The following is a 21,400-nucleotide window of genomic DNA, read 5'->3' on the forward strand; positions in this document are numbered from 1 at the left end:
GTTGATCCAATATGCAGGATCATACAGGTAAATTGAGCACTGAGGCCCTCCAATGTTATCACAATTTCTTCAGGTGAATTGAGTCATTACAGTATAATCAGAAAAATTCAGCCACAATCTTCAGGCATCTTGACTTTCTTTTAAAGAAAAAAGAATGCATTCACTTTCATTCTTCTGCTAAATAAAGACTGGACAGGAAGCAATTCAACTATTTATAATTAATTTAGGAGACCTCAATTATCTCCTTATGTTCATTGATTTTTGGTAATCTTGAATAACTAGCATGACAGCAAACCAAAAATGTGTGCAATGCTATATGCCACAAATTCCCCAGGCTTCAGATTGAAACTCTTAAGTTGTTTTGACTGGGCAACTAACAGCAGTTGAGATAGTTCTGTACAAATTTAGAGATATGAGATGCAAAGCCATGACTATATTCCAGCACATTCTTCTTGTCAGAACCATTTAAATCACCATCTTACACAAGTACATACTGAAACTCAACTTTAAGTGTTTTATTTTTATGTACATTTCATTTTGTCCAGAAATAAAATATCTAAATACAGACAGACTGTAATGTTGTATATGTATAGCTTTCAACAATACTTGATCTGAATAAATGCTTTGTACATTAGGTTTGTCTTTTTAATGGATTTCACAGCTACATTGATAAAATGAATTCCTCATATCCTTTTTTCTTAACCAATAACAAGCAGAGAGACAAGTACAAGTTAATATTAATAAGCAGCTCAAATAACACTTGGTTAAACTATGTACAATACAAACCATTCATACAAATGAAGACTAGGATATTGAATTTGTTACAATATGTGTAGTAAAGATAAGACAGACACTTACAACTTACATGGTGTCTGCCAGGCATTTCCCTTCTTATATAATGATCAGAACTTAATTTAAGCAGGCTTAGCCAGTCTCAACTTCACAAAAGTCCAATGATTGGGGATGAAAGTTGTAATCCCAATGTCTGCCCACATGTAAATTCCAAATGTTTGCTCATCTTTACTGAGAACAGGCCCCTTTCATAGAAAAAAGAGCCATCTTGGACCACCTTGAATGTGCCTACTGTATGCTGGAAAAAAGTTACTACATTTTGTTGTGTTCATAAAATAAAGAATACTGAGCTCTAAAGACACATTTTTTTTTTCCCCATTTTAACAAGCAGATACTCCTACAGTAGTATTTACCAGTACAGCTACTCCAAGCAGTAGGAATGCATGAGTGGGGATTATCAATTAGCATGTACTCAAGACTTTAAAAGACATTTCCATAACAGCGAGTGTTAGAAACATTTTCTGTTTAGTTAATCCTTCTGTTTGATGATAATTGATCCTGAATCATTATGAGTCAGACAATGAAAGCCCTCTCAACAGGAATCATGATAGATGCAAGCTGAAATGTGCATGACAGTGTATTTGTGTACCTCTATATGTGAGAGCATGTCTTCAAGTGTGACTTCAAAATCTGTGATGATTTACAACTATACTGAGGGATGAAGCTGACTGGGAAGAAATTACATCAGATTGTTTACCACTAGTGTATTTGCAGCCAGTTGACAAGAGCAGCAGTGTAGACACATTCCAGGCAACAGATGTGATCTTCTTCTTTGAGGTAACAGCCCTGTCATATGACCTTTAATTCCTCAGGCTTCAGTCTCACCCCCATGTTCACCTTCATCCCGAGGGAAAGTAAGGTGTGTCACTGTGGTAGTTGTAGTCAGGGCACACTTTCTGTACCAGTTTATAATCTGTACTATAAAAGGAAATGTAAATACAGATCACCTTAAAGGGCTTGGAGCAGAGCCAGGATACATGACTTTGGGTCTGCTCCTGGTAACAGGTTTTTGAAGGGTCATAGTTGCAGAGTGTGTTCTTGGTAGCCTTGTCAACCTTTTCATATTCAATGCGACAATTAAAAGACTTGGAATCTTTGGCATCAATCACAGTTTGTTGTGCCAAGTCAAATTCCACGATTTTTGTAGGGGGCACCAAGCTGACAGATACATTCCCTTGACCAGTTGAATTATGCCTGAAATAAACACTAAATGTCCCATTGCCATGATCTACAATTTTCCCAGTTATCAACAGGTTCAGCTTCACTGTTTTGATGTTGGAATGAAAATCACCCCATCCAAACATTTTCTTAAACTTGCCCGTTTTAACAATGGGCCTTCTCTTGGCCCTGGGCCTCGGCTCTTGAAGGTCTGTGGAGTTCCTCAGCCAGTCCCAGAGGTCTTGCTCAGAATAAGGTTCTGGGGTATCATATCTCAGGTCCAAATCTGTATCATTCTCTTTGCCATGAAAAGTCTGTGACAGAAGTCGGCTGATAGACAAGTCTTTGCTGCTTTCTGTCCATATGTGCTTCAGTGTGGATTTGCTGCTTCCTGATTTCAGAAGTTCTGACTTTCCACCATTCGTTAAGTTGGCACATGTGACCTGAAAACAGAAGGAAAAAAAGGCATTTACATCTCTGCATCTGAGAAGAACACCCAATGCACAGATCCAAGTTCTCTCTGAGACTCTGAATTAAATAATTATACTTTTTCTAAAAGCACCATAAGTATCTGGCCAGCATTTATTTGTGATAAAATACCACTTCTATTTTTGCATAACAATGGAAGAGGGAAGATGTGGGTGAAAAAAACTAAATATGATCTAAAAATTTATATAAAACCATTGGTTAATGGAAGAAAAGGCCACCCGGCATGAATAAAGCAAATTGAATTTAAATATAAACCAAACTATTTCGTAGTACCAAAATTCAAACACTTTTGAAATCAAATCTTATAAATCATCATGTTCTTTTTCCTATTTCAAAATTACTGTAAGTTTTAAAATGGTGTAATTCTCTGGATACAAAGAGGCAAACAGCACACACCAGGGCATGTTGAGGGGTGGGGAAGTGAGGGAAGGGAGCTTAGAAGATGGTCACTAGGTGCAGCAAACCACCGTGGCATGTATACCTGTGTAACAAACCTGCACATTCTGCACATGTGTCCCATTTTCTTAAGAAGAAATAACAAACTGTATTATTCTCAGACCTATGTCAACTGACAGGCTTTAGACTAGTTATCCATATTACAGTCATATTAGAAAAGTTAGTTTTGCAAAGAGACTCCAATCTATTTTAACTGGCCAAAATAAAATAACATGTTTATTATCACCTATAATAAGTAAGGAATATATTGAATAAGACATAATTTTTTACCTTGCAGAGCTTAACATATGGTTTAGGAAAGCGACTTTTAGTTATCGTCAGTTCTAGAGAAACCAGCAGCATGTGGTCAGTGACTGAGAGGTCACTTCAGGTTGAACCCTGAGAGTCGCAAGCAGACACTGTTCTCCTAGGACCCCAGGATTATTTCTTAGGAAAGAATTGTATCACGAACTGCACCAGAGATTGAGAGGAACTAGTGACCACAATGACTACATTGGCCTATAGTTAAAGCAGTGACTTCTTTTTTTTTTTTTTTTGAGACGGAGTTTCGCTCTTGATACCCAGGCTGGAGTGCAATGGCGCGATCTCGGCTCACCGCAACCTCCGCCTCCTGGGTTCAGGCAATTCTCCTGCCTCAGCCTCCTGAGTAGCTGGGATTACAGACACGCGCCACCGTGCCCAGCTAATTTTTTTTGTATTAGTAGAGACGGGGTTTCACCATGTTGACCAGATGGTCTCGATCTCTTGACCTCGTGATCCACCCGCCTCGGCCTCCCAAAGTGCTGGGATTATAGGCTTGAGCCACCGCGCCCGGCCAGCAGTGACTTCTTATCCTGACACGGAAGAATCAAGGACAGGAGCTAACAGAACTAAGGACCCACAGGAACCAAAATAGCCAATACCAGTAAATGATTCAACATGCGGACTTGCTGTTTTAAGGCAAGGCTGCTGAAGGGAGTCCCCAGCTGCCCATTAAGAAGCCACGTTTCACAATAAACTTATATTGCCGTGCCCCTGGAGAACCAGTTCTGAGTCTTTTCTCAGATTTAAGCCTGATCGCTACTCAGCAGCTTCAGTGGACCCTCCAGTCTCCTTCCAAACTGTTCTCAAAATGAACGGTCATTCCTGGAAAGCTTTTAAAACGTCAGGCCCATTAGGAATCACAGCTGCATTCTAGGGACACTTCCCTAGACTTAGCTGTGCAGGACTCTTGTTAGAATACAAACATGACCTGAAAATAGCCTTTTACTCAACCACTTGTTGCTGAGGGAATGCACTCTCAATCCCTGGGGAGCAAGACCGTAAACTTTAGAGCCAGACTCCCTGGAATTCCCTCCCAGCTCTGACACTTCCAAGTTGTGTGCACTTGGTCAAGTTATTTAACTTTCCCCTGCCTCTGTTTCCTGAATCTGTAAAATGTAGGCAATATGATATCTACCTCATAGGTTTGTGAGGACTGAATGAGCTAAAACAGGTAAAACCTTTAGAACAGTGGCTAGCATTTGGAAAGGGCTCGATAAATATAGCTATTATTGTGAATACCAAGCTGATGTTTGAAGACAATTAAAGAAGCAAAATAATACATACGGAGATCTTGCCTGGGAGTAGATTGGCCCAGGATTACCCAGCCAAGTGCTTAGAATGTGGAAAAAAATGGACTCCCCCAGGGACATGGATGCAGAGAACCTTGGTCATCTAAACTAAAACAAAAGCTCTTAGATCTTGTCATCCTTTTTTTTTCCAAGCCAGCAAGTAGTCTCTTCTTTGCCCTGTTCAAATTGAGAGTAATTGGACGATTCTCACCAAAGAAAGAATACTAGCTGAAGCTGTTATCTTTCCAATAATGGTGAGTTTAAAAACCCTGCAAGTTTATCTCCAGGAAAATTCATTGCATCTGAGATAAAATGGAACTTGATCATGCATTTGTATCCCATGACAGCACCCTGAAAAGCCGAAACTGAAACTTTGGGTAGGATAACATAAAAACTATCAACCATTTTGGCAGCTAGCTTGAGTACAGTTGCGTCTGCTGTGATCCCCAAGGCAAGAGCAATGCCTTCATGGAAAGATGCAGAGGGCCATGGCGTGCAGAGATGAAGGAAGAACACATAACACTGTCCAGTGAAGAATCAGATTTTGGATTATAGTGGAGGGCAAGGTCACATCTAAGAGAAACACAGACCAGCCTCATGATATGCAGTCAGTCTTTTTAAAGTGGCAGCCACTCAAGATGAGCAAAAAGCCTGGTGTGGAGTCAGATATGGCTATCAAATTGCCATGACTGGTCTTGGGGAAAATACAAGAAATTGAGGCAAGGTTATCTTTGCTGCCAACTACTTTTTAGTTCTAGATTCTTCCCCTTCATTTTTCCTCAACCCTTGTTTTGGTACCTCTCCTTTCCCCTATGCACTCAAACCATTTCCTCTTTACAGATTTTCTTCATACCAAAATATTCCAGAAATGGACCACATTGAAACAGTAGAAATGACTAAAAGCAAAATGGTTACTTTAGCAAAAGTAATTTTTAATAAAGACTAAACTTTCATTTCTTGGGAGAGGAGAATTATCCATATGAATATATAAGTTTTCTTTTTTATTATTATACTTAAAGTTCTGGGGTACATGTGCAGAATGTGCAGGTTTGTTGCATAGCTATGCATTTGCCATGGTGGCTTGCTGCATCCATCCCCCCGTTGTCTACATTCGGTTTTTCTCCTAATGTAATCCCTCTGTTTTCTTAAGAAAAAATCATTAAACTTCCAATCTATCCTGACAATAAATCCATTCCACTATGGAAAAATATTTACTCTCACATCAAAGGTATAATCCTTAGCAGTTCCAGCGTTAGTATTTTTCATTATAATTATAAAACTAATAAAGACAACTACACTCTCCCACTGATTTTCTGAATGTCCTGCATTTCAAAAGATACTGTTTTTCTATAACATAGAGTAGCTATAACGTAAAACTTAAAACTAACATTAATTGGTAAAAGTGGTACATACCTTTAGATTTGGGAGACTGTGTGTGTGTTTTAATAAAACCTAATTGATTAAACATCTGAATTTGCACTTGCCTAGTTATATAAGCATTGCCCTTATCACAGTCCCTACATTTATGCCTCAGTATGAAAGAAATTCATGTGTATCCTTTTCTCTGAATTTTACCTGGAATTATATAGACAGTTTCCCATTGTTTGTGTGGCAAAAAGAATAAATACAAGCGGGCATTTAGTAGTGGCTTAGTACTTCTTTCTCAGCATCGGCACAGGGCTGTATTGAGATGCTTTCATGATGCACTGGCTAATGAAGCAGTAATGAAATTATCCCAAAGAAGGAGGAGAAGAGAGATTTACAGTTCAATTTACCAGTAGCATAAAGGGAATAAAAGGAAAAATGTGGAAGTACTATATATGGTTTCAAGAGGGAAGAATCAATCTATTCAAAAAGATGCTAAAACTCTGACAGGCAAATAAACCTCTGATTTTCAGGTACAATAGAAATTGTTTAGTTCTATAATTATGTTATCCACAGCTGTAGTAATCATGAGTGTGCACTCTGGAGTCAGACTGCCTGAATCCCAGTCCAGGCTCTGATGTTTAACAGCTGTGCGATGCGGGCAAGTTACTCAACTTGTTTAAGCTTCACTGTTTTTCTCTTCTAGGGAACAGAAGAATACCCATCTTCTTCACAGAGCTGTTGTGAGGATTAAACAGGGTACTCCATTTAAGTTACTAAGGACAGTACCTGGAACACTGTGAGTGTTCAATATTAGCAGTACTAGCTGTTGTCATCACTAGATATTTTTACCTCTGAATCTACTACATAATATTTTACGCAAATTATTAATTTGCAATTGAATTTAAGATCAGAAAGCATTCTTGAAAGAAAATCTCCCTTCACTATAACCACAAACATAAAGCTAACAATTCAAACAAAGAAAGCATGCTGTGGGGGAAGGGGAGAGAAGGAAATGGGGAGAAAATGAACATAAAGTTTTAATCAGGTTGAAATAAATTCCAGAGATCTGCTATACAACATTGTACCTATAGCTAATACTGTATTTTACAGTTTAAAATTTTGTTAATAGGGTAGAACTCATATTAAGTGCTCATACCACAATAAAATAATTTTTAAAATTAGTATTAAGAAAATATATACGTTGAACTCTAAATAATGAAACATAAGATGTTGAAAAGAAAAGAAAAGAAAGAAAGAAAGAGAGAGAGAGGGAGAAAGAAAGCATATATTTTTCAAAGTGCTGCTGTGATTACCTAAAAAATATGGCAAATAAAATAAGTAGTTGAACTCAAGTTAACAAAGTATGAGCATAAATTTAGCTATTGAACAGCTTAGCTTCCAAATGCCATGAATTATTTGCCTTCAGTGGTATAATGGGAAAGGCTTCAAGTGGTGCTGACAGAAGCCTCTTTAGAACATCTCAGTTGTGGGTAAAGGATCAAAGCAGGTTTCAGCTGTAATCATCATTAACACTGTCTTAAATATTCTTATTCTCTCAGTCCTTGCTTTTTGCTTAGTTTAGGAAAGGAGTAGGGCAATGTATAAAAGAGAATATAAATCTGGAAAAACCAGTAAGATTCCTTCCCAAAGTCCCCAGAGATGTTCAGTACTAACAACTCTGATTTCTTTTGTCTTATTAACAAAATAGCTATATGGTGAGACTACATGAATACTGAGTGTAATAAAGAAATGCAAACATAAATGGCACATGGACCTGGCTCTCAAGAAGTTCACAGTTTAATGGAGGAATCAATTAAACCACCACAGTGTGATGTGACCAGCACTATGTGAAACATTCCAGGAGTCATAGTCAAAGTTGAAAGGTAGAGAAGGTATAACAGAAGAGATGATCCTTAGATGTGGGAGATAAAAGAGGCTTGGTAATTCAACAGATAATGCATGGGCCAGAGGAGTTCTTCCAATAATAAAGGACAGGGCCAGGCATCGTGGCTCACACCTGTAATCCCAGCACTTTAGGAGGCAGAGGCAGATGGATCACAAGATCAAGAGATCCAGACCATCGTGGCCAACATGGTGGAACCCGTTTCTACTAAAAATACAAAAATTAGCCTGGTGTGGCGGTGCACGGCTGTAGTCCCAGCTACTGGGGAGGCTGAGGCAGGAGAATCACTGGAACCTGGGAAGCGGAGGTTGCAGTGAGCTGAGATCCCGCCACTGCACTCCAGCCTGGTGACAGAGCTATGCTAAACTATTTTCCAGAGTGACTGTAGCATTTTAGCATTCTCACAACATAATAAGCAATGAATGAGTAATTCAGTTGCTCCAATACTGGCCACCATTTGGTGTCATTACTAATTTTTATTTTCTCATTCTAATAGATGTGCAGTAATATTGCATTGCAGTTTTAATTTGCATTCCCTCCTCCTCTTTTTTTTGAGATGGAGTCTCACTGTACCTCCCAGGCTGGAGTGCAGTGATGCAATCTCTGCTTACTACAACCTCCGCCTCCTATGTTCAAGCAATTCTCCTGCCTCAGCCTCCTGACTAGCTGACATTACAGGCACGCTCCACCACGCCCAGCTAATTTTTGTATTTTTAGTAGAGATGGGGTTTCACCTTGTTGGTCAGGCTGGGCTTGAACTCCTGAACTCGTGATCTGCCTGCCTCAGCCTCCCAAAGTGCTGGGATTACAGGCATGAGCCACTGCTCCCGGCTACTTCTTATTCTCTTACCAAAATTTTATGCTCATAGACAAATATCTCTCTACACCACCCACCCCCAGCATCTGGTAACCACCATTTTACTCTATTTTTATGAGTTCAACATTTTTACACCACATATAAGTGCTATCATGCTAATAGTAGATTTTCAGCATTCTCACCACACACAAAAAAGTATGTGAGATAATGCATATGGTAAATAGCTTGATTTAGCCATTCCACAATGTATGCATTTCTCATAGCCTTATACTGTACACAATAATTATATCTCATTTTTACCTACATTTTACATAAGCCAGAGGAAAGAAGTCAGTGTTTTAATACATCAAAAATACATTCCTTCCTGTAAATCAAAACAACAGTGATATATCACCTCACACCTGTCAGCATAACTGTTGTGAAAAAGTCAAGCAATAATCAGTGCTGATGAAGATGCGGAGAAAAGGAACAGTTTCATGCTGTGGATGGGATTATAACTTGGTAGAGGGATTACAGAAAACAGCATGGAGATGCCTCAAGAAACTACAAATAGAACTACCGTTTGATCCAGCAATCCCACTTCTGGGTTTAAATCCAAAGAAAATGAAATCAGGGTCTCAAAAAGATACCTGTGTTTTATGTTCATTGCAGCATTATTCACAATTGCCACGGTACGGACCTAAGTGTCCATCAAGGGATGAATGAAAAAAGAAGATATGAGACATATAGTGAATGAGAGCTATGCATAGTGGATGAGAAAATTATTCCACCTTAAGAAAGAAGGAAATCCTGTCAAACAAATACTACATGATCTCACTTGTATGTGGAATCCAAATAAATGTAACTCAGAAACAAGGAGTAGACTGGTATTTGCCAGAGGCTGAGGAATGAAGGAAATTGAAAGATGTTGGTTGAAGGATACAAACATTTGATTATAGGATGAATAAGTTATGGAGTTCTGATGTACAATGTGGTGACTACAGTTAATAACAATGTGTTCTATACTTGAAATTTGCTAAGAGCAGAGTTCTCACCACACACACAAAAAATGGTAACTATGTGAGGTAATGGATATTTTAATTAGCTTGGTTGTGGTAGTCATTTCATTGTGAATATATACATTAAAACATCCTATTATAAGCCTTAGTGTATACCATTTTTATTGGTCAATTATATATCAATAAAGCTGAGAATAAATAAATTTAATGGGAAAAAAGAACAAAAGTAATAGCAAAAAAAACAAGCAACAAAAAAAGGTACATCATTTCTTTCATGCAAAGCCATGCTTCAGGAACTGCAGAGCTGCATTAACGATGGAAAAGCAGAAAAGGAGCTTTATGCCTCTCTCTTAACCCAGTAGGCTCAGGGAGCCTGTATTACATAGGCACTAAGAGAACAGGCTTTGTAGCAGAGATCATAGGTGTAAATGCAAATTGTGCTACTTCATCCTTGTTCACCCCTTAGAGCCACATTTTTATCCAATAAAAAAAATGGAGACAATATCTAACCCATTGGGTTTTTGTGAGGACAAAACTAAAAAATTTATATGTAGCACATATCATGGGGATAAATGCATGCTTGTATGAATTCTTTTTGCCACCCAAACAATGGAAAACTATTCTACATAATTCTGGATAAAAATCAGGGAAGATGATATGCATTTATTTCCTACATTTCTTTTACACTAAGGTGTAAATATACGGGCTACAAATATAAGGCATACATATACGATTTTATGTAGTTTGAGCACAACATATGAGAGCCATTATGCCAAGTTAGGTTAAGAAACCATGAAGAAAAGGAAAACAAGGCTTTCAGAACGTGCACTGCTATTCTATTCTTGTCTTCTTGCTAGAAACGTTACATCTGCTCAAATAGTTCAAGCAAACTGAAGTAGGAATTAGCATAATTGTGACAACTCTGTGGTCTTTAGAGGTACAGTCACACACCACCTACTTATGTTCAGACAAAGATGGGCAGTATGTACAATGGTGGTCCCATAAGATTATAATGGAGCTAAAAAATTCCTGTCACCTAATGATATCTTGATGATCCTGACCCTGGGTAGGCCTAGGCTAATATGTGTGCTTGTGTCTTAATTTTTAACAAAAATGTTTAAAAAGCAAAAAATAATTAAAAATTTTAAAAATAGAAAAAGGTTACAGAATAAGGATGTAAAGAAAATATTTTGTACAGCTTTATTGTGTGTTTGTGTTTTAACCTAAGTGTTATTACAAAAGAATCAAAAGTTTTTAAAAATTAAAAGTTATAAAGAAAAAAGGTACAGTATGCTAAGGTTAATTTTAAAGAAAGAAAAAAGAGAAAAATAGGTGGCTGGAAGATGACCAAATAGGAACAGCTCTGGTCTGCAGCTCCCAGCATGATCAATGCAAAAGGCTGGCACAAGCAAAGATGCCCTCTCTCACCACGCCTATTCAACATAGTATTGGAAGTGGCCAAAGCAATCAGGTAAGATAAAGAAATAAAGGGTATTCAAATAGGAAGAGGGGAAGTCAAATTGTCTCTGTTTGCAGATGACATGATTGTATATTTAGAAAACCCCATTGTCTCAGCCCAAAAATCCCCTTAAGGTAATAAGCAACATCAGCAAAGTTTCAGGATACAAAATCAATGTGCAAAAATCACAAGCATTCCTGTACACCAGTAACAGACAAACTGAGAGCCAAATCATGAGTGAACTCCCATTCACAATTGTTACAAAGAGAATAAAATACCTAGGAATACAACTTACAAAGGATGTGAAGGACCTCTTCAAGGAGAACTACAAACTGCTGCTCAAGAAAATAGGGGAGGACACAAACAAATGAAAAACCATTCCATGCTCATGGATAGGAAGAATCAACATTGTAAAAATACTGCCCAAAGTAACTTATATATTCAGTGCTGTCCCCATTAAGCTACCACTGAATTTCTTCACAGAATTAGAGAAAACTACTTTAAATTTCATATGGACCAAAAAAGGGCTTGTATAGCTAAGACAATCCTAAGCAAAAAGGACAAAGTTGGAGGTATCATGCCACCTGACTTCAAACTATACTACAAGGCTACAGTAACCAAAACATCATGGTACTGGTACCAAACCAGATATATAAACCAATGGAACAGAGCAGAGGCCTAAGAAAAAATGCCACACATCTAGAACCATCTGATCTTTTACAGACCTGACAAAAGCAATGGGGAAAGGATTCCCTATTTAATAAATGCTGTTGCAAAAACTGGCTAGCCATATGCAGAAAACTGAAACTGACCCCTTCCTTATATCTTTTGCAGAAATTAATTCAAGATGGATTAAAGACTTAAATGTAAGACCTAAAACCATAAAAACCCTAGAAGAAAACCTAGGCAATACCATTCAGGACATAGGCATAGACAAAGACTTCATGGCTAAAACACCAAAAGCAATGGCAACAAAAGCCAAAATTAATAAATGGGATCTAATTAAACTAAAGAGCTTCTGCACAACAAAAGAAACTATCATCAGAGTGGATAGGCCACCTACAGAATGGGAGAAAATTTTTGCAATCTATCCATCTGGTAAAGGGCTAATATCGAAAATCTACAAGGAACTTAAACAAATTTACAAGGAAAAAGCAAACAACCCTATCAAAAAGTGGGCAAAGGATATGAACAGACATTTCTCAAAAGAAGACATTTATGTAGCCACCAAACATATGAAAAAAGCTCATCATCACTGGTCATTAGAGAAATGCAAATCAAAACTACAATGAGATACCATCTCACTTCAGTTAGAATGGAGATTATTAAAAAGTCAGGAAACAACAGATGCTAGAGAGGATGTGGAGAAAGAGGAACAATTTTACACTGTTGCTAGGAGTCTAAATTAGTTCAAACATTGTGAAAGACATTGTGGCAACTCCTCAAGAATCTAGAACCAAAAATGCCATTTGAAGGATAAAGACTGCCTAAAGAAAATGCAGCCCACATATACCATGGAATATTATGTAGCCATAAAAAAGGATAAGTTCATGTCCTTTGCAGGGACATGGATGAAGCTGCAAACCATCATTCTCAGCAAACTATCACAGGAACAGAAAACCAAACACTGCATGTTCTCACTCTAGGGAGAACAGGGAGGGGAACATCACACACCAGAGACTGTCAGTGGGTGGGGGGCTATGGGAGGGACAACATTGGAAGAAATACCTAACGTAGATGATGGATTGATGGGTGCAGCAAACCACCATTGCATGTGTACACCTATGTAACAAACCTGCATATTCTCTACATGTATCCCAGGACTTAAAGTATAATTTTTAAAAAATTGAAAAAAAAAATTTTGATTATAAATTTAGTGTAGCCCAAGGGTTCAGTGTTCATAAAGTACAATAGTAAAGAGTGTTGTCCTAGGCCTTCACATTCCCTCACTACTCACTCATGGATTTGCCACTAACAGACAATAACCCAGAAAAAATGTTTATAATTTACGTTACATTCTTTTAAAAGTTATAAGGAGTATCTCATGTAAGGACCCCTGGGTACATGGTTATAATAATAAAGAAAACATTTAAAATAACATATTGAAAGACTATTTCTTTGCTAAAACAGACACTTCAGCATCACTCTTGTATTGCCCATAAAAAGATTTGAATTTGTCAGTAAATCCAGATGTCTTTCAAGAAGAGAAATGTTGTATATGTAGGAATTGCTTCTTTCTATCTGAAATAAAGGTCAATGTGAGTGATCGTCCATAACAAGGCTATCATATGAATCGTAATAGGCAAGTTTTTAGCTTCTTAAAGTCAAAGTGCAGCTCTGCCTAGAATAAAATAAATGAGGAAGGATTGACTTACCCTCCTACCATATTTTCAGAGCAATATATGTATAGATATTTGTTAGATATCGGCATTCCTGATATATGTACAGATGTTCTCATATACAACTGTGGTATATAAAAACATACTTTGTAGCAATAATAACACAGCTTATTCAATAGAAGTCCAAATTCCGAAGGAAATAATGACTTTGATATTTTTGATACAATATGCTTAACACCCTCTGATTATCCAGAGTTTCATCTGGAAGCCTTTTGTTAGACAGAAGGAAACATTATATAAATTAAGTGATGGAGATTAGTTGCAGAGGAATAACATTCCTGTGACATTTAGATCTTAGATTCAAAACTCGTCTAGTGTCAAAAACTCTTCTAGTGTCTTTTTCTGTTCAGGGTATTGTGCGTGCTCAGAGCTTTCCAGGTTCTGAGTGGACAATGTCAGTCAACCCAGAAATTTAAAAAAAAAAAAAAAGGTAAAGGTCCTATAGAGCCTCTCCACAATCCTATAAAAGTCCTGTAAGCTGGGAATCTCCAACTCTCTGGAGCAGAGCAAATCCAATGTTCTACTGTGGCATTGTCTAAGAAAAAATAAAGTCTAGTAGATAGAATGGACATCTCACCCTTTCAGCAAAGGTGGGTGATGCTGGAGTTTGAGTTACAAAAAGAATTTTTTACATTAAGTAAATAAATACTTTTGAATCTTACCTTGGTCAGAGCAAGAAATGGTAAAAATACATCCAACTTAGACCACCAGGCCCTAGGATGGATTTTTTTTTAATACAGAGTCTCACTTTGTTGCCTAGGCTGGAGTACAGTGGCACAATCTTGGCTCACTGCAACCTCTGACTCCTGGGTTCAAGTCATCTTCATGCCTCAGCCTCCCAAGTAGCTGGGACTACAGGCATGCATTACTATGACCAGCTAATTTTTTTAATTTTGGTAGAGATAGGGTTTTGCCATGTTGCTCAGGTTGGTCTCAAACTCCTGGCCTCAAGTGATCTGCCTGCCTTGACCTCCCAAAGAGCTGAGATTACAGGCATGAGCCACAGCACCCAGCCTACCATGGGTTCTTAAGCATATTTCAAGGAAGACAAAATTCATGCACTGAGAGAACTTCGAACAACACTATTTCTATAAGAAAACTATTCCCTTGAAAATTCTTTTAAAAAGCTCTTCCCTAAGAAGCTTAACATCCATTCCTTGACCTTCTGCTTCTCCCTTGCAAGATTCCTAGCACTGGGTTACTATACTCTGCTCTCTGCAGATCTCTTACCCAGTTACTGCCAGATTTGGAATCAGATGCTGCTGCTGTCCACAAGCCCAGGCTAGATTTTGCTTTGGTCTTGCATAAAACTTTTCCTCAATTCCATTTCTTAAAATATGGTGTGTGAAATCTCATACTGAAGAGACGTGTGCTGATGAAAGATGTTTAGCCAGAGACCTCATAAATAAGCGATAAGAAAGACTCTGGGTTTAGATTCTGTTAAGAAAAGTTAGTCAGACAAGAAACTGAGTGGTGTTCCTGGAGTTAAAAGAAAAAAAAAATCCCTTGGTAACAAAAAGAGCCAAGTCTTAAGTAAACATTTCCACTAAATCAAAGAATGGTATTCACACAAGCATTATAAGATGAAATAGGTCATAGAATGAGGCAGAGAGAACTTCAAAATGACTGGGGATGCTGTAAGAGAAGTCACAATGCAGAGGTTGGATAAAAAATTGTGTATATTAAAGCTCAGAAATTCCCTCAACCCTCTTTTGATGTAGCTTAAAATGGCTTACTCATTATTAGTAGTTTGTTTTAACTTGAGCACCGTGGATAGAAGGCATCATAGGTGAACTGAGAGAACAGGTTGTTGGGGGAGACTATCCTCTTCTAGTATGTCCCTAAACTCACTGAGAAGTAGTTTAATTGCCCTTTTCAAAGAGCTGGGTAACACTCCATCTGCCGCTAGAGGGCACAGCTAAGACATATGACAGCTGCCTCTATACGCGGTGCTGAAAGTCAGACAGAATTGTGTCACTAAGGGTCCCAGGACTCTTTGAAAAAAGATGGACCAGAAATTTTGTGGTAACGGCTGGCTGAGGCACTCTGTGGAAGCCACCTATTCCGTGAGCTTTAGTGACCAGGAAGGAGCGGCTGTTGTTTAACAAACTAATACTAGAAGCCATTATCCACTAAAGAAGTTATTGTGAGCCCTATTCCTGATAGGGTGTTCAAAGGTAAGATACATTCACCTATTGATTGATTGATTATTTATTAGCTTATTTACTTGCTTACTTATTAGAAAGTAGCCTAAGTCAATGTAACATGTCTATGTCTCCAGCTTCATTTTGGCTACTTTTCCCTTTAGTCTCAGGATTGTCACATCAGATTTTTTCATGTGCTCTCTTTATTCCAACTTTAGAACCTGTGTATAGGATGCTTCCCCTTTCTGGAATCCCTTCTACCCATTCCCATTAGCTAAGCGAACTCCTCACTCTCTAGCTCACCATAAACTTCATTTCTACAGCAATCATTGATCCACTCATAGCACCCTATACAAATCTTTCACAAATATTATATATCTGGCAGAGATAAAGGTGTTGGCATTGTAAGCCTTCGTGGAGGTTTTGTGCAATTTGGTAAACATACACAGTGACACAAGTCAAAAGGTGGCATTCTTCTTGGAAAATGCAAGTGACTGCTATAGGCCAACATAACCAAGAATGTTATATCAAAAATCCCCTAATAAATGTATTTTTACTTAAGAGAAAACTGAATGAGAACAAAATACCCAGATGAGCATAAAACTATATTTTGGGGGGTTGACAAACATTAGCAAAACTTAATAAAACAGTGACTGTGGTCTCTTAAGTGGCCAGAAAATTAGCATCATCTTCTACATTATCTTCCTTGAATTTCTAGAAATTTGGTCCCAATGTGACAATGAAAAGAATACCGATAGAATTCTAGAAGCAGAGAACAAGAGCCTGCCAAACTTTCCGGGAGCATTTTCTTTGCACTACTCAAGTGGACATTTGTATTGACAAATAATAATTGCTTTGAAACAGGCAGTTAGACATGTGTTATGCTATTTGTTTGCATAAATGCCCATTTGCTTGTGAAATGTGGTGGGGTTTTTAAAATGTGAACCAAACACAGTTTTATGGGCATGTTTGCAAAGGTTTAAAATAGAGCTATAAAAGTGTTCATTAACAGCACAAATTAAAATGTTATTAAAATGTGAGTATGGAAGGCATTTTTGGCTTCACGCTACAGTTGATAAAGTGTAAATAAACACAGTCTGTGACATTTTTGCTCTGTGATCGTGTCATGAAAATCCATGACTGCTGAGAGTTAGAATCACTAAACATCTGAGGCTGGAAGAGGCCTTTCAAAATATTTTATAACTTGGAAAGCTGAGTCCCATAGAGCTAAACTGAGTCACAAAAGTCTACCAAGATGGTTAGGAGCAGAGCCAAAACTGTGATGAAGGTTCCTTAGCATCCAGCCCACTCCCCTTGCATTCCAAGGTTTTCCTTTATTGAGAGCTGGTACTTAATGTCTTCTTCAGAGCTTTAAGAGCTTCAAAGCTCTGGAAACAACCAAATCACTTCAAAACAAGGAACTTGCTTAACTTTGCTGAAAAGTTTTGATTTTGTGAAAGGAAGGGATACTAGAAAATTGGCGTCATTTGCAAACCCTATAAAAAAGAGGCATTAACCTAGTCCATTGCTCGGGGGCTCTTGGGTTGACTTTGGACACAAACTTATGCACAGATCTTCCCAGGCTTTCATCTGAACAGTGAGGGCTGTGAGGAAGGAGAGAACTGAAATAAGAGAACCATTGTAACAGAATTTCAGTCAAGTAAATGATAACACAGAGGGAATTATTCTTCAAGCTCTGAAGGGACAATGTTTTATATGTGTTTCCCAGAATCTCATTCATTCCTATTTTCAGAAGGCTTGCTTTTAAAAAGGCAAAGTAAAAGTAAAATGCCACATTTTCTATTCTGTCCCAGCCAAAAATAAATAAATAAATCCATCATCAAGCTTTTGTTAAATAAATATGATATTAAAATTTTTTTTTAATTATTTCAGGGAAGTCTTCTTTTTTTGCATATTTCAAATTCATCTCTAAGTAAACTCATTCCATGTGACCCATACCATCGGTACTTTTTACCCTCGAATGGATAAAGGTCCTGGCATTTTGGAGGCTCTCTCTTGCTACAAGACTTGAACATCAGTGACTCTCAACAGGAAGTACTAAAGTAAACCCAAGGTAACTTGATCTGTAATATTTACCAAGGATTATGGAATTTGCAGTGGGGTGGTGAAATTAAATAACATATTCTAAATGTATCATTAACTTTCTATTAGTTAAAATGTTTATTTCATAGTTTCACTTAATGTTAAAGGAAGGTATGAGATTTATTGTTTTTTCAAACTGGATGATCATTTAAACAATCAAGAAATACCTTTTTAAATGAAATTGTCTTTCTTTAACTAATCTTGGTTCTTAAATAGACTGCACAGATTATCCATCTTAATTCGAATCTGCACAAAAATGTATTTAGATTTTCATCGTATTTTGATATAATTTCCAATTTACAAAAAGTTACAAGAAACTTCCATATACCATTTACCAAGATTCACCAATTAGTTTCATTTAATCACGTGACCTTATTGCTCTCTTACTCTCTCTTGCAATTATGCACATATGTATGTATGTGTGTATAAATTTTCTGAGCCATTTTGAGAGTAACTTTGAGGTATCATGCCCATTTATCCCTAAGTAGGTCCTGGAGTCAACCCTAAGAAAATTACATTATATAAAAATAGAACATCAAAATCAGGAAATTTAACCCTGAAATATTACCATAATTTAATCTATAGTCATTATTCTGATGTCATCTGTTATCCCATTATGCTTACTAATTTTTCTAGTCTAGGATCCAATCCAATGCGTGCAATTGTGCTGCATTCAGTTGTCATGACTCTACAGCTTATTTCCCTTCTATTTCAGGTTCTTTATATTTTTAAACAGCATAGGCTATTAATCGATAAAATGTCCCTCAATTTGGGTTGCACTGATGTGTACTGCAAATCATTTTATAGAAAATTTTATGGTAAATCCATCTTTAAGTAAACTCATTCCATATTACCCATATCATCGGTACTTTTTACCCTCGAATGGATAAAGGTCCTGGCATTTTGGAGGCTCTCTCTTGCTACAAGACTTGAAAGTCCGTGACTCTCAACAGCAAGTACTAAAGTAAACCCAAGGTAACTTCTAGAATTTTAGATTGACAAATGTGATATTAGAGAAAGGGTATTCCTTGATTTGAGCAAATGTAAAACAATGTTTTCAGTAGTTGCAGAGAGTAAAATATATTGTACTATGCTAAATCATTGCCTAGCAGTCATTTAGGCTGTTTAATATAATTTTACAGGTTATTAATCTGCATTATATTCAATTGTTTTACTGTTACTGATAATAAGATCATTAAATCTTGTCATTTTGTGGTCTCTTTCATTTCACATTTTGTTTAAATGAGACTAATGTTTTTTTTTTTAAATCCATTTGTTGGATTCACTAAACTTATCTATCAGTCTGAGGCTGACATTCTTTTGTTTTAATCAGAAAGAATTTAATATTTGCCTAGTGTTTATCATTTCCATCATATGTTAATACATTATGTGAGTGGATTGATCCTCACAAATCTGCCTGGGATGTAGATATCAGTAACCTAATGATAGGGTAGAGGAATGCAAGACTTAATTGCCCCAACAGACGGCCTTAGAATCACACATCCAAGAAACAGCATTTGGATTCTTACCCTGTTCTTCTGACCCAAAACCACAGGATTTTTCTGCTATTACCAAAAGAAAGGTGGTTGTACTACCTACTGCTGTTTAAGAGTGTATATTATGGCCGGGCGCGGTGGCTCACGCCTGTAATCCCAGCACTTTGGGAGGCCGAGGCAGGTGGATCATGAGGTCAAGAGATCGAGACCATCCTGGTCAACATGGTGAAACCCCGTCTCTACTAAAAATACAAAAAATTAGCTGGGCATGGTGGCGCATGCCTGTAATCCCAGCTACTCAGGAGGCTGAGGCAGGAGAATTGCCTGAACCCAGGAGGCGGAGGTTGCGATGAGCCGAGATCACGCCATTGCACTCCAGCCTGGGTAACAAGAGCGAAACTCCATCTCAAGAAAAAAAAAAAAAAAGAGTGTATATTATGGTGATTCAGTTCATTGAACAGGCAGGAACCAAGAATGGACACTTGACCAAGTAGAGGTATTCCCATGTTTCAATGCTGGAAGCTCAATCCTTGAACTTCAAGTTCAAGTGTAACCTCAATCATCACTGCCCAAAAGGAGCTGACAAACAGATCATACTGTTAGTAATACCCAAGGTGCTCAGGTATACAGACACTCACCGATATATCCAGCAAGGACTTCATAGCCCAGTGACAATTGTGAAGGCATAATCTCTTGAACCTAAATTTTCTTATTCTAAATTAGAGATATAATACCCCTGTCCCAGTGTTATTTTGAGGATTAGAATATATATGAGGTGTTCTTCTCAATGGTAGATGTTAATAATATTGTATTTATTTTATTTTTACCTACTAATACGATTATATTGATCTATGTTGTTAAATTTTGCATAAAACATTTCATTTCCATAATTTAAATTCATATGGGAAAACATTGTACATTTTAGGTAGTATGGCACAGTGGTAAGAGCCTATATTCTGGAGCCAGGCTGCAGACTCACATCTCAGCTTTTAAGGTAGATGCCTTTTTTCCTGGGAACTTCCTAAATCATGACTTTCCAAATCATTTTGGCAACCAGAACAGTGTTATCTTTTTCAAATGGTTATCCTCCAAACATAAAATAATTTTCATTAATAATTCTACTTTTAGAATGTGAAATTATGACTTTGCACATAGATTTTTGGTTGTTTTCTTGACAACACAAGGAGGAAAAATACCACCCAATGTCCCCACTAGGGTTGTACTATCCAAGCCATAACATTTTTGATCTATGCTTTACAGGGCATCCCATTAGAGTTCCAGAGAAACCCTTACTTTCTATTATGTCAATGACACCTTTGCTGGCCTGGAGCCATTATCAGCTCTTGGAGCGCTGAACCATGAAGCAATATCTCTGTAACTAGGCCAAATAGGCCATGACCTGACAGGCTGTAAAGCCGTCATTATCTCCTATTAAGTCTGAAATCTGCGCTTTGCATATTTTAAAACAACTATCCAGTTGTGCTATGGAGGTATATCTGCCAAATGAATAATTAGATTTTTAAGAGACTATAAAGGGGACCAAAATGGTTTCTACTGTGCCAAAAACAAAGTCAATTCAGATTTTATTTCCTCTCCTCCCATATTTTTATCCTCACTCTTTGGCAGCCAAACCAAAAATATTTCAATAACAGATAAATAGACTTCCATTGCACAGTTTACTGTATAAAATCAAGTCTGGGTTGATGGCATGTGAGTGCCAAAGCATTCTGTGTTGTAAACTGTACCCTGCTTCCTCAGACAGTTAGGTAGAAAGCTGTAGATGGCTGACACCTACTACTTGCTTCGTTTGGTGTATATGATCACAAAAAGGGTGTTATAAAATGTAAAATGACTGAATGGGCCACTTAAATGTCAAATCTCAGAAGAGATTTGCTTTTGTGGTTTAAAATTTAAGTGTTTTTTTTCCCCTTCTTCCTGGAGATGTCTAAGTAACTCATTTCATACTGCTTTAATGGTACAGATGCAAGTGACTTTAGAAAGGTTTGGAAAAGGATTGAAATATAACTATATAAAATATCCTATTAACTCTTGCCCCCGGTTTTACATTTTGAGAAAGATTTTTAACTAAACTCTTGATGTTATTAACTATTTTTCACTTCAGTGAATTGTAACTCCAGAAAATTTGCAACTCCTCTTTTCAACAGG

The 21,400-nt window shown here is 37.4% G+C and overlaps 1 protein-coding gene across 2 annotated transcripts in view; it reads right to left on the reverse strand.

Annotated features, from left to right (window-relative positions):
* Positions 1-489: 489 nt before the first annotated feature.
* The window catches only part of NXPH1 (neurexophilin 1), a 327,023-nt gene continuing 306,112 nt past the window's right edge, over positions 490-21,400 (reverse strand). For both annotated transcript variants that reach the window (XM_012450738.3, XM_012450740.3), the window contains one exon: positions 490-2,453. In XM_012450738.3, coding sequence (XP_012306161.1) covers positions 1,692-2,453 — 762 coding nt within the window. In that variant the 3' untranslated portion in view covers positions 490-1,691. The remainder of the gene's footprint in view (positions 2,454-21,400) is intronic.

This window comes from Aotus nancymaae, unplaced genomic scaffold, assembly GCF_030222135.1.
Source record: "Aotus nancymaae isolate 86718 unplaced genomic scaffold, 86718_ANA_hifiasm-v0.15.2.pri h1tg000025l, whole genome shotgun sequence".
NCBI classification, from domain to species: domain Eukaryota; kingdom Metazoa; phylum Chordata; class Mammalia; order Primates; family Aotidae; genus Aotus; species Aotus nancymaae.